The sequence below is a fragment of the Myotis lucifugus genome, unplaced genomic scaffold (assembly GCF_000147115.1).
Source record: "Myotis lucifugus unplaced genomic scaffold, Myoluc2.0 scaffold_31, whole genome shotgun sequence".
NCBI classification, from domain to species: domain Eukaryota; kingdom Metazoa; phylum Chordata; class Mammalia; order Chiroptera; family Vespertilionidae; genus Myotis; species Myotis lucifugus.
Window position 1 is genome coordinate 2,032,796 of NW_005871079.1, and position 14,305 is coordinate 2,047,100.

The 14,305-nt window shown below is 35.9% G+C and overlaps 1 protein-coding gene across 2 annotated transcripts in view; it reads left to right on the forward strand.

Moving 5' to 3' along the window:
- Positions 1 to 13,183, forward strand: part of CUNH9orf85 (chromosome unknown C9orf85 homolog) — a 44,007-nt gene extending 30,824 nt beyond the window's left edge. For both annotated transcript variants that reach the window (XM_006086805.3, XM_023752363.1), the window contains 2 exons: positions 11,571 to 11,684; positions 12,459 to 13,183. In XM_006086805.3, coding sequence (XP_006086867.1) covers positions 11,571 to 11,684; positions 12,459 to 12,612 — 268 coding nt within the window. In that variant the 3' untranslated portion in view covers positions 12,613 to 13,183. The remainder of the gene's footprint in view (positions 1 to 11,570; positions 11,685 to 12,458) is intronic.
- The last annotated feature ends 1,122 nt before the right edge of the window (positions 13,184 to 14,305 follow it).

The following is a 14,305-nucleotide window of genomic DNA, read 5'->3' on the forward strand; positions in this document are numbered from 1 at the left end:
TTTGGCACTGGAGTATTTGTCCATCAATTGGCATTAATTACTTGTTTATAGGGCACAAGGTAAGATTGCAGAGTAATGATGAAGTGAAAAAAGGAGAGAGAGATTTAGAAAAGTTATAAATTAGGCCCTGGCTGGGCAACTGAGTTGATTAGAGTGGCCTCAAGATACACCAAGGTTATGGGTTCAATCCCCAGTCAGTGCACATACAAGAATCAACCAAAAAATGCATAAATAAATGGGACAACAAAAATCAGTGTTTCTCTCTGTGTGTTTCTCTCTCTTTCTCTCTCCCTTCCTCTTTCTAAAATCAATTTTTTAGGTTATAAATTAAAAGTAGAAGAGCACTTACTATAAACAATGTTTATAGAAAACATTTTGGGGAAGGCACCAGAGAATGGAGGGAAAATAATCAAGAGCCCTGTTTTCTTTAATAGACAATGCAGTTAATCTCAAGCTGTCCCTATGGGGGTTCCACATAAATTGTCATTTGTTCATTTATCTTTCCTCTTATTATGTAACTTGAGGCCTGGTGCACGAAATTTGTACACTTGGGGGGGGGGGTGTCCCTCAGCCCAGTGTGCACCCTCTTGCAGTCTGGGAGCCCTTGGGGGATGTCCACCTGACGGCGTAGGCCTGTGGGCAGTCAGACATCCTTAGCACTGTCACGGAAGCAGGAGAGGCTCCCACCACTGCCACTGTGCTCGCCAGCCGTGAGCCCAGCTCAGGGCTTCTTGCTGAGCAGCGCTCCCTCTGTGGGAGTGCACTGACCACCAGGAGGCAGCTCCTGCATTAAGCGTCTGTCCCCTGGTGGTCAGTGCGCATCATAGCAACCAGTTGTTCCGCTGTTGGGCCAAAACCGGCTCTCTGACATCCCCCGAGGGGTCCTGGATTGAGAGAGGGCGCAGGCCAGGCTGAGGGACCCCACTGGTGCATGATCGGGGCCAAGGGGGGGTGACATGGGAGGTTGGCCAGCCAGGGAGGGACGATGTCTGGTCTATCTCGCTCAGTCTCGATTGGCTGGACCCTAGCTAACCTACTGATTGGAGCGTTTGCCCTGGTGGTCAGTGCACGTCATAGCGACTGGTTGACCAGTCGACTGTCTGCCCCCTGGTGGTCAGTGCACATCATAGTAAGCGGTTGAGCGGTCTTAGCATATTATTAGCATACTAGAGGCCCGGTGCACAGATTTGTGTACTGGTGGGGTCCCTCAGCCTGGCCTGCAGGGATTGGGCCGAAACTGGCTTTCCGACATCCCCCTAGGGATCCCGGATTGCGAGAGAGTGGCTTTTGGGTGACGCACCCCGGAACTGAGCTCTCTCCTCTCTGGTTCTGGGTGCATCACCCGAGAACCCCAGCTGCCAAGTCATTGCAACTCAGCACTCCTGCGTTGAGCTTCTACTCCCTGGTGGTCAGTGCACATCATAGCTACCAGTAGGCCGGTCAAATGATCGGCCGGTCACTTAGGCTTTTATATATATAGATTACACTTTTATTGGTTGAACGGTTGACCAGATGACCAGACACTTAGCATATTAGGCTTTTATTATATAGGATGTTGATCCATGAACATGAACCAGTGTTATCTGTCAAAAAGAAGATTTTCTAGCCCTAGCTGATTTGGCTCAGTGGGTAGAGCATCAGCCTGCAGACTGAAGGGTCCCAGGTTCGATTCCGGTCAAGGGCATGTACCTGTATTGCAGGTACATGCCCAGTAGAGGGGGTCCAAGAGGCAGCTGAAAACAATGTTTCTCTCTCATTGTATTTGTCCACCTATCCCTCTACCTCTCGCTTCCTTTTCTGTAAAAAATCAATAAAATATATTTTTTTTTAAAAAAAGAAGATTTTCTATCTGTTTTGAATATATTATTTAAAGGTAAAAGTGTTGTTTTCATTATTGTCATCAATCGCTCACCTGTGTATGAAGCCTACTTCTTGAATATATTTTATTGATTTTTTACAGAGAGGAAGGAAGAGGGATAGAGAGTTAGAAACATCGATGAGAGAGAAACATCGATCAGCTGCCTCCTGCACACCCCCCACTGGGGTTGTGCCTGCAACCAAGGTATGTGCCCTTGACTGGAATCAAACCTGGGACCCTTCAGTCTGCAGGCTGACGCTCTATCCACTGAGCCAAACCAGTCAGGGCTGAAGCCTACTTTTTAAAAAAAAAAAATATTTTATTGGTTTTTTACAGAGAGGAAGGGAGAGGGATAGAGAGCTAGAAACCTCGATGAGAGAGAAACATCGATCAGCTGCCTCCTGCACACTCCCAACTGGGATGTACCCACAACCAAGGTAGATGCCCTTGACCAGAATCGAACCTGGGAGCCTTCAATCCGCAGGCCGACGCTCTATCCACTGAGCCAAACCAGTCAGGGCTGAAGCCTACTTTTTGACATTAATATTGATTGATACAGCAAGGTTTAATTTAAAATTGCCTGACCTAAAGTGTAATGATTTTGATTTTCTCTTTTTTCCTAAACTACTCTTGGTCAGAGGTGAATTATTATGTACTCTTAAGAATTATTCTAATCAAATCTACTATTGCAGCAAGAAAAGTTGGTCCGGCCCTGGCCAGTGTGGTTGAGTGGCCTGTGCATCGAAAGGTCGCCGGTTCCATTCCCCGTCAGGGCACATGCCCAGGTTGTGGGTTTGGTCTCCAGTCGGGTGTGTACAGGAGGCAACTGATTGATGTTTCCCTCTCACATTGATATTTCTCTCTCTCTGTCTCCCTCTCCCTCCCTCTTCCTTTCTCTCTCAAATCAATTAAAAATAAATAAATAGATAGGAAGGAAGGAAGGAAGGAAGGAAGGAAGGAAGGAAGGAAGGAAGGAAGGAAGGAAGGAAGGAAGGAAGGAAAGTTGGTTTGATCTTTCTACTTATTTTCAAACACCTCAGTTAGGGACACAGGAAAGTGAATTGTAACTTCTACTCAAAGTTATTGGAATTTGGGGATATTGTTTTCTTAAAAACATTTTCTAAGTAGCATATGATGTAATTCCTTAGTATAGTTTCAGAATCTTTCTCTGTTAGCACAGATTACTTAGAGCCCTTGGAGGAAATAAGTTGTGGAACTCTGTCAATGTTAGGTTTCTATTATTTGCACACTAAGGGTGGAGTAGCACAGCTCACTGTTTACGAAAGCACTTAGTCATCGAATATGTGAGAGTATATAAGTGGAGTTTAATTATGATAAAGGTTAAAGTGTAATAATATAACCAGGAACTGGAGGCAGTGCCAGAAAAGTTGTGACAGAGTAAAGTAAGCCTTTTATTTCCAGTAAGTACTAGAAATATAAGATCAGTTCTTTTCCCCATCGGTATTTATCATATACTAAAGGCCCAGTGCACAAAGTTTGTGCACAGGTAGGGTCCCTAGTGGCTGCTGGCCGGGGCCTCACCTTCCCCAGCTGTTGGCTGCCGGCCGGGGCCTTCCTTCATTCGAGAGCTGCCCCCTGGTGGTCAGTGCATGTCATAGTGAGCCCAGTTGGCCTAACTCCTGCCCGAGGGGACACTTTGCATATTAGGCTTTTATATATATAGATATCACTGGTTCTCAGGACCATTTTATATTCTTAAAAATGACTGAGGATCCCAGAGCTTGGTTTATATACCTATATGGGTTTTATGTATATTGGTATTTATATTAGATATGAATAAGACATTTAAAAATAATTATTTAGTAAATAATATGAGTATAAATAACATATGCCCATAAAGTATTAATATTAATAACTTTTCTATGAAAAATAACTTTTAAAACAAAAATATTAGTGAGACAAGTGAAAACTTCAAATTTTGTCTCTGATTTTCATCCTTAAATATATAATGAACATTTTTTAACTTTTAATTACTTTTTTGTGTGTTTTTCATGTAAAAAGGTAAATGTCTTTTTACTTTTAAAATAACATTCTAAAAAAGTATATTACTGTCTCCTTTGTTAGTAAACACGTTTTATAGGAATGACCTGTGTTTTTATTTGACCACAGTTTTCATTAAAATAATTACTTGTGGTATATGAATGGTCAAGATTGTTTGATTATTCCTAGGAATTGTATGCTATGGAGAAATGAAAAGAAGGCAAAACTATCATTATTTTAACATCTGAAGTTCTCTTTGCATGTACTCACAAAATTTTCAAAATATAGCTATTTTTTAAGGAAAATTAGGTAAAACTTACATTAGGTGATTTTAATGTCTTTCCTTACTATGTATTTTATATGAAAAACACACTCTCAGGAGTAAATAATTTACAGTTATTTTGAAGATGTTTCAGTATGTTTCATGAGTTTTATGACAATTTGGAATTCATATCATGTATAATTAAAATAATATCTAAACCATTTAATTATTAAGATCAAGATTCTATGGCAAGGCAAATATACTATTGTGGTTAAAAAAAAAAAAAAATCCAGAAACTCAATTACTTTCAGACCTTCTCTCACTATACTTCCAGTGAGGATGTCAAGCATGGATTAAGAGTTTTGAAAGAGAAGACACACCAAGGTCCCACTTCTGTGACAGAAACTGGGAAGGTGGTAAACATCTAAAAATGTATATAATTTACATTTTCACAAACATGAGGAAACATGTCAGTTAAAAAATATGTGTGTATCTCCTTATAAATAGGTATATTTATAGTCATAGAAATACTAGCTTAATATAACCTAACCGGTTTTCAGAATGAATTTAAATTTGAAAATAGAATAATTTATTTCAGCAATAGACTTCTTCTCTTCTCCAAATTGGCCATTACAGTCTCAGCCAGCAGTGGGAACACTGGAAAGCCCCCACATCAAGGAAGTATTTCTTTTAACCAGTCAGGGGTTAGAAGTGGCCATGTGCATAAGAATGTCTTTAAAGAGTTTAACTGACAGATTGGGACCCATTCCCAAGATTCTGATTATGTAAATAATGGGTGTAGCCATTAATCTGCATTTGAATAAGCTCTGCAGGTGATTGAGTCAGTGTTTAGAGGCAATGTTTTGGGGATTAGTTGGGTTAGAGAATGTAGAATCTGTGATCTTTTGACTTCAGATTTCAAAACAGGAGATCCCATTTTTACACCTATTTTACATGTAAATTTTAACTTTGACAATTCTGTAAATAGTTTTATCCCTGAATTAGTTATTTGGATACTTAAGGATTGGTTTACCTGTGAAGTCCCTGGTGTGAAACAACATAGATAGAGAAATGAAAACATGTAATTTTCTTAAGTCCTGAGATGAACCTAGCCAAAATAGATTTTCTTTAAAATTATTTTAAAACTTTAAAAATTTAAAGCAAAAAAAAAAAAATACAACACTGAAAATGTTCCTAATCCAAACTTATTTTTCCACTGATTGGACCACCAATTGTTCATCCATTCACCAGTTGATGGACATTTAGGTTGGTGGTTATGAATTACATTGCCATAAACATTTATGTACAGGTTTTGTGTGAACAAATGTTTTCATTTTGGGGGCGTAAATATGTAGCAGTGAAATTGCTGGATTGTATGTTAAGGGTGTTTTTATATTGAACTGTCTAACTTTTCCAGAATGGCTATACCATTTACATTCCCATCAATAGTTTGAGAGTTCCAGATATTTTAGTCATAAGCTGCATCTCGTTGTGATTAAAATTTGCATATCTCTGATGACCACTGGTGCTAAGCACCTTTTCATGTGCTCATTTGGCATCCCTATTTCTTCTTTGGGGTAGTTCTTTCTGTTCATTAGCTAATGATTTTACTGAGTTGTTTTGTTTAATTATTACTGAGTTTTGAAAGTTTTTTATATCCTGAGTATAAATATTTTTATCAGATATTTGTTTTGCAAATATTTTCTGCTTTTATATTTGGGTTTATAACTCGTTTCCTGTTAATTTTATGGCTCTTCAATTATTCCAGCATCATTTGTTGAAAAAGCTGCCCTTTCTTCCTTGAATTCCCTTTGTCCTGTGTTGGAAATGAGTTGACATATGTATGGGTTTATTTTTGGATTTCATTCTATCTCATTGATCTGTGTGTTTGTCACCAACCACACTATCTTGATTACTGGGGCTTTTATGGTAAGTCTTAAAATCCAGTCAGGAGAATCTTCCAGCCTTTTTTTCTTTTTGAGAGTGGTTTTGACTATTATAATTTCTTAGCTTTAAAAAAAAAAACAAAAAACTTTTAGAATCAGCTTGCCAGTTTTTACAGAAAATCATTGGTCATTGCTATAATGTAGAAAATACAGTTTATTTTTCTTTACTGACCCTATATATTGTGACTTTAATAAACTCACATTTTATTTCTAATACTTTTTAAAATAGATTCTTTGGGATTTTCTATATGAACACAGTTTTACTTCTTGCTTTCCACTCTGTATGGCTTTTATTTCATTTGACCTTATGCTGTCTGGGAGTGATGAGGGCAGATACTCTGGCCTTGCTCCTGATTTTATGGGGAAGGTATTCAGTCTTTTATCATTAAGTATGATATTGGTTGTAGATTCTTTGTAAATGCTCTTTATGAGGTTGAAGAATTTTCCTCCAATTCATAGTTTACTGAGGCTTTTTATTATGAATGGTTATTAAATTTTGTCAAATGCTTTTTCTGCATCTATTGAGATTATCATATGGTTTGTCTTCCTTAGAACACTGATTTGGTGAATTACATTTATTGATATTAATATTGAATTAGTCTTGCATGCCCTTGGATAAACCCCACTTAGTCATTATATGTATCCTTTTTATATTTTGCTAGATTTGATTTGCTCACATTTTGTCATAGATTTTTACATCTATGTTTATTAGAAATACTAATCTGTAATTTTTGTTTGTTTTGCTATTAGGGCCTCATCAAATAAGTTGGGAACTGTTTCTTCCTATTTTGTTTTTTGGAAGGTTTTTGAAAAAATTAGTATTATTTCTTAAATGTTTGGTAGAATTCATCAATGAAGCCCTTTGGGCCTGGAGTTTTACTTGTTGGAGAGTTTTTAACTATGATTAAATTTTTCTTTAATGGATAGAGGAATTTTTAGATTAAGTATTTCTTCTTAAGCAAGTTTTGATAATGTCTCTTTCCCAAATTTGTGCATTTCAATGATGTTGTTGGATTTATGGGCATAGAGTTGTCAGTAAAATTTTATTATTATTCTTTCAATATCTGTTGGACCTATAATGCTGTCCTTCCTTCAATTCCTGATATTGGTAATTTGTTTCTTCTCCTTTTTTTGTCCTGATCAGTCTGGTTATGTGTTTATGAATTATATTAATCTTTTCAGTGAGCCTGGTTTTGGTGTTACTAATTTTCTCTGTTTTTCTGTTTTCAATTTCATTGTTTTCTGTTTATATCAATATTTCTTCCTTTTGTTTGCTTTTAGTTTAATTTATTTGTCTTTTTCTATTTTCTTAAGGTAGAAGTTTAGATCGTTTTTCTTGTTTTAATATAAACATGTAATTATATATATTTCCCAAGAACTTTTTTAGCTTCTTTCTACAAATTTTGATTGTGTTTTCATTGTCCTTCAGTCAAAATATTTTCTAATTTTTCTGTGACTTCCTCTTTGACCTGTAGATTCTTTAGAAGTGTTCTAATTTATAGATATTTGGGCATTTTCCATATATTTTTCACTTACTGATTTCCAGTCAATTTCACTGTGGTAAGAGAACATATTTCGTGTAAGTTTATAGGTTTTTGTTTTTTTTTAATTTATTGAGGTTGGTTTTATGGCTCAGATATGATCTATCTTAGAGAATGTTTCATGTGTACTTGAAAAGAACATATTGCCCTTGTTGGGTGGAGGGTTCTATAAATGTCAATTTGGTTCATAGTCTTCTGTCAACCAGGTGTTCTATATCCTTACTGATTTTTTTTTTCGTCTATTTGTCCAGTTAGGTACAGAGAGGTGATGAAATCCCTAGTTGTAATTATGAACTTGTCTATTTCTCTTTTTATTTCATAGTTTTCCCTCATTTATTTTAACAGCCTGTTATTGGATTCATAAACATTCAGGAATATTGTGTGTTTTTGGAAAATTTATCCCTTCATTGTCATGGTACTATACTTTCTTTTTAACTATATATTCATGTTTAAAGTGGATTTTTTAAAATAGGTTTTTATTGATTTCAGTTAGTGATTTCATTTTTTTCAGATAAATATCCAGAAGTGGATTGCTGAGTCATGTGATAGTTCTATTTTTTAATATTTTGATGGACCTCCATACTTTTTCCATAGCACTAGCTATACCAATTTACATTTCCACCAACCGTGCACAAGGGTTCTCTTTTCTTTATATCCTCACCAACACTTGTTATTTCTAGTCTTTTTGATAATAGCTTTTTGAAGGAATAATCTCATTGTGGTTTTGATTTGCATTTTCCTGAGAATTAGTGATGCTGAACATCTTTTCATATACATGTTGACCATCTGTTCATTGTTTTTGGAAAAATGTCTATTCAGATTCTCTGCCCAATTTTTAATCAGATTGTTTTTGCTATTGATTTGTGTGAGGCCTTCATATATTTTGGATATTAACCCCTTACAGATACATGTTTTACTTATATTTTCCCCATTCAGTAGGTTGCCTTTTTATTTTGTTGGTTTCCTTTGTTGTACAGAGCTTTTTAGTTTGATTTAGTCCCACTTGCTTATTTTTGATTTTTTGTTCCATTTAATTTTGGTGTCAAATTTAAAGAATCATTGCTTACAGCCTATGTTTGTGTGTGTGTGTGTGTGTGTGTGTGTGTGTGTTTAGGAGTTTTAGGAGTTTTATGGTTTCGGGTCTCACATTTAAGTCTTTAATCCATTTTTAGTTAGTTTTGGGATATGATGTATAATTGTGGTCCCTATGTATGAGGCTGTCCAGTTTTCCCAGCAATTATTGAAGAATTTGTTAATATATTTTTGACTTCTTTATTGCAAATTAATTGAGTGAGTTTATTTCTGGGCTCTCTATTCTCTTTGATATGTATGTCTCTTTTATGTCAATATCATACTGTTTTGATCATTATAGCTTTGTAATATAGTTTGAAATCAGGGAGCATGATGCCTCCAACTTTGTTCATTTTTCTCAATATTGCTTTGGCTATATGGGGTCTTTTGTGCATATAAATTTCAGAATTATTTGTTTTATTTCCGTGAAAAATGTCATCAAGATTTTGATAGGGATTGCATTGAATCTATATATTGCTTTAAGTAGTATGGGCATTTTAACAATATTATACAGATACTAGAGGCCTGATGCACAAAATTCGTGCAAGGAGCTCAGCCCTCACAGCCGTGGCATCTTGCCTCGGCCCTCGAAGCCCCAGCTTCATCTGGAAGGTCGTTCGGCTGTCTGGTCTAATTAGCATATTATGCTTTTATTATTATAGATATGCAGAACATTCTATCCTAAAGCAATGGAATATACATTATTCTCAAGTGCACATGGAATATTGTTGAGGATAAATCATATGTTAGTCCTCAAAACAAGTGGTAAAAATTTAAGATTAAAATTATATCAAGCATCTTTTGCAACCACAATGATATGAAACTAGAAATCAAATTACAAGAAGAAAACCAGAAAATTTGCTAATTTGTGGAGAATAAACAACATGCTATTAAACAATCAATGGGTCAAAGAAGAAATCTGCGAGAAACTAAAAAAAAAATACCCTGAGATAAGTGAAAATGGAAATAGAACATACCAAAACATTGGGATGTAACAGTAACTGTTCTAAGAGAGACGTTCACAGCAATAACTGCTTAGATCAAGAAACAGAATCTAACTTTACACCTCAATGAACTAGAGAAAGAAGAAAAAAGTACAAAGCAATGAGAAAGAAGGAAGCAACATAGATCAGAGCTGAAATAAATGAAATAGAAACTAAAAAGACAATAGAAAATATTAATGAATTGATTAGTTAAAAACATAAAATTGACAAATCTTTAGCTAGAAAGAGAGGATTCTCAAATAAATAAAATCCAAAATGAAAGAGATGTTACAACTGATACCACAAAAATACAAAGATTCACAACAGACTATGAACAATTATACACCAACAAATTTGACAACCTAGAAGAAACAGATAAATTCCTAGACATACAACCCGCCAAGACTGAATCATTAAGGAAGAGAAAATCTGAATAGATTACTAGTAAAGAGATTGAATCAATAATCAAAAAATTCCCAACAAACAAAAGTGCAAGATTAGACAGCTTCACTGTTGATTTCTACCAAACATTCTAAGAAAATTAATACCAACTCTTCTTAACTCTTCCAAAAAATAGAAGAGGAGGGAACACTTTCAAACCCATTTTATAAGGCCTGCATCACTGATACTAAAACTAGACAAGGATACCACAAGAAAAGAAAATTATAGGCCAATATTCCTGATTAATATACCTTATAAGCAAAAATCCTCAACCGATTATTAGCAAATCAAATTCAACAGTACATTAAAAAGATCATATACCATAATCAAGTGGGATTTGTTCCAGGAATGCAAGGATAGTTTATCATCTACAAATCAATCAATGTGATACACCACATTAACAGAATGAAAGATGAAAATCATATGATCATCTTAATAGATGTCAGCACACAGCTGACATATTCAACAGTGGAAAGCTGAAACCTTTTCCTGTAGAATCAGAACAAGACAAAATGCCCACTCTTACCACTTTTATTCAACACTAGAGGCCTGGTGCATGAAATTCGTGCACTGGGGGAGAGGGGTGTACCTCAGCTCAGCCTGCACCCTTTCCAATCTGGGATCCCTTGGGGGATGTCCAACTGCCGGTTTAGGCCCGATCTTGTGGTGGCCATCTTGTAACTGCAGTTGGACATCCCTCTCACAATCCAGGACTTCTGACTCCCAACCGCTCACCTGCCTGCCTGCCTGATTGCCCCTAACCGCTTCTGCCTGCCAGCCTGATCACTCCCTAACCACTCCCCTGCCAGCTTGATCGATGCCTAACTGCTCCCTGCCGGCCCAATTGCTCCCAACTGCCCTCCCCTGCCAGCCTGGTCACCCCTAACTGCCCTCCCCTGCCGGCCTGGTCACCCCTAACTGTCATCCCCTGCAGGCCTGGTCGCCCCTAACTGCCCTCCCCTGCTGGCCTGGTTGCCCCTAACTGCCCTCCCCTGCCGGCCATCTTGTGACCACATGGGGGTGACCATCTTGTGTGAGGGTGTGATGGTCAATTTGCATATCACCTCTTTATTATATAGGATAGTATTGTAAGTTCTGGCCAGAGTAATTAGGCAAGAAAAAGAAATAAAGGGCATCCAACTTGGAAAGGGAGAAGTAAAACTGTCACTGTTTGCAGATGACATTTTTTAAGGAAGTTTGAAAGCAGATAAATCTCAAGTTGATCTGTAACCTGTTATCTAGAAATGCTTTATTTAATGTAAAGTTATATAAGATAAATACATGAGATTGGAATTATTTTTTTAATTGTTTAAAGTTTTACATATGTCTCCTTTTTCTGCGATTGGAATTTAGGAGTTTTGATTTTGGGGCTTTTTATCTAGACATTTAGCTTTACTTCTTCATTTTATCAAATACATCTTAGGTAATTAGTAAAAATTAATGTTTGATTTCATTTTCTACTTTTAGTGTTAAATGTTTACAAAAGACCGTGAAAGATTCTTATCACATAATATGTAGACCATGTGCCTGTGAACTTGAAGTTTGCGCAAAATGTGGAAAGAAAGAAGACATTGTTACTCCGTGAGTACTTCTTTTATGTTTGGGTTTTACTGTTTTAGTAATTAGTAAGCAAATTTTCTTTAAGGAAATGTTCATTAGCTCTGAAGGTCTTAAGTTTCAGTGTATCACACTAATGTAGACTTTTTCTACCTAATAGAAAAAAGTCTTAATTTATCATTACAGATTGAAGTGAAACTTTATAAGTGAAACTTTATATTTTTTTTTAAAATATATTTTATTGATATTTTACAGAGAGGAAGGGAGAGGAATAGAGAGTTAGATACATCGATGAGAGAGAAACATTGATCAGCTGCCTCCTGCACACCACACCCCCTACTGGGGATGTGCCCGCAACCAAGGTACATGCCCTTGACTGGAATCGAACCTGGGACCCTTCAGTCCGCAGGCTGTCGCTCTATCCATTGAGCCAAACCGGTTAGGGCAGAAACTTTATATTTTTAGGAAATTAAAATATTTATCCATGAGGTTCATATTCATTACTCATTATTAAAAAGTTCTTTATTATGTAACTACTTTTCTTTACTGGACATCATGCATTAATTTCTTTGAGTCTACTTTTTTGACAACAGTCAATAACTATATATTGAAAAAGACATTAAAGAATTATAATAATATAATTCGTTGGGTCTTAACTTAGTCTTCAAGGATTTTTTTCTTTTTACTTATTTCATTAGGCTTCTGTTAATCAGGAAATGTAGTGTAATGTTATTTTCAATCTACACAAGTAAATAGTGAAAGCCTGGGAAATAAAGAGGTTTTTCCTTCCATCTTTAGGTTTAATAAAGAACCAGAAAAGACAGAAAACATTGAAAATAATCCACATTCCAATTGTAGAAGAAGCTGCAGAAGAAATAAAGAAGAAAGTGATGATTTAGATTTCAGTATTGATTTAGATGACTCAGAAGAAGATGACAATCAAATAGATTAATATATTAAAAGTCAGTGTGAAAACATGAAATTCTGAACAACTTTCTACTTTGAGGGTTTTACAGAAAAATACTGTGAAATCCTAATAAAGAATTTAGAATAACCTATAGAAAATGATAACATTTATACATGGACAATATAAATTGTGTATAATATTTGAACAATTATAAAACTTATGCAGACTTTTCTTACAATAAATTTCTAAGTAGCATATGCTAGAAGATCTCCCCAGTGAGCACTGGGGTATCATAATGCAGTTCATGGGAATTATATAGAAGAATATCAAAGTAACAAGATTCAGAATTGATGGTTTTGTAAGAACTATCTCATAGAAAAAATCAGATGACATTATTGCTAGCCTCAAAAATTGGTCCTCAGGTATGTCCCAATTTATCTCAAGTAAATGACCCATAAACAAAAGCCCCCTAACTTAATGTTTGGTTGCTTTATAAAGCAGAAAGTTAATTTTTTTAAAAATATATTTTATTGACTTTTTACAGAGAGGAAGGGAGAGGGATAGAGAGTTAGAAACATCAATGAGAGAGAAACATGGATCAGCTGCCTCCTGCACACTCCCTACTGGGGATGTGCCCGCAACCCAGGTACATGCCCTTGACCAGAATCGAGCCCGGGACCCTTGAGTCCGCAGGCCAACGCTCTATCCACTGAGCCAAACTGGCTAGGGCAATTTTTTAAATAATAATGTTTAACAAGTATGTAGCAGCTTTTTTAAATGTATTTTTATCATCACATTTTAACCTTTTTTCTTTTATAAAATATACATACAGAAAACTGCATAAAATATGTATGTATAGTTCAGTAAATACTTATAAAGAAAACTCATACATCTATCACACAGATGAAGAACTACTCCTAAACAGTGTAAATTAGCTTTATCTGATTTTTGAACTTTTTTTCTTTTTATTATGAAAAATCTCAAACCTAAAGAAAAGTAGCAAAATAATGCAATGAACCTTTGTATAATCCTACTTAGATTCATATTTGTTAACAGTTTGCACATTTTGTTTGTATCTGAATAGGTGGATATGGATATATATTTTATTTGCTGAACCATTTAAAAATAAGTGGCAGGCATTAGTTTTGAATACACTTATGCACGTTATTTTGTACCTCTTCTTTATTTTATTAATATGAAATTTGTGAGATTGATTCAGGTTGTTGCAAAAGCTGTTACTAGTTCATGTAGATGTCTCTGTTTTATTCTATTGTATTTATGTACCACAATTTATTTTATACTCTCTAATGTTAAGAGCCATTTGAGTTATCTCAATTTTTCCCTATTACAAAGAATACTGCTTTGAACATTGTTGTAAGTGTTTTTGGTACACATCTTATTTCTTGGTACACATTTTTGTATACATGAATCTAGCAGTTGTCGAGGGCATCAGTATTACCATACTACAGTGCCAGCTGTCTTTCCAGAAGGACTGCCATCTCCCTTCCCCACAGCAGTGTGTCAGAGTTCCAGTGCTCTGCCTCGTTTCCAACACTTGGTATCAAATTGCTGAATTTCTGTCAGTTTGGTATGTGTGCAGCATACATTTTGCCTCGTTAAGAGTGTAATGTCAATTTAAAATATTTCAACATAGGCCCTGGCTGGGTAGCTCAGTTGGTTAGTGTTGTCCCGATACGCCAAGATTGTGAGTTCGATCCCTGGTCAGGGCACATACAAA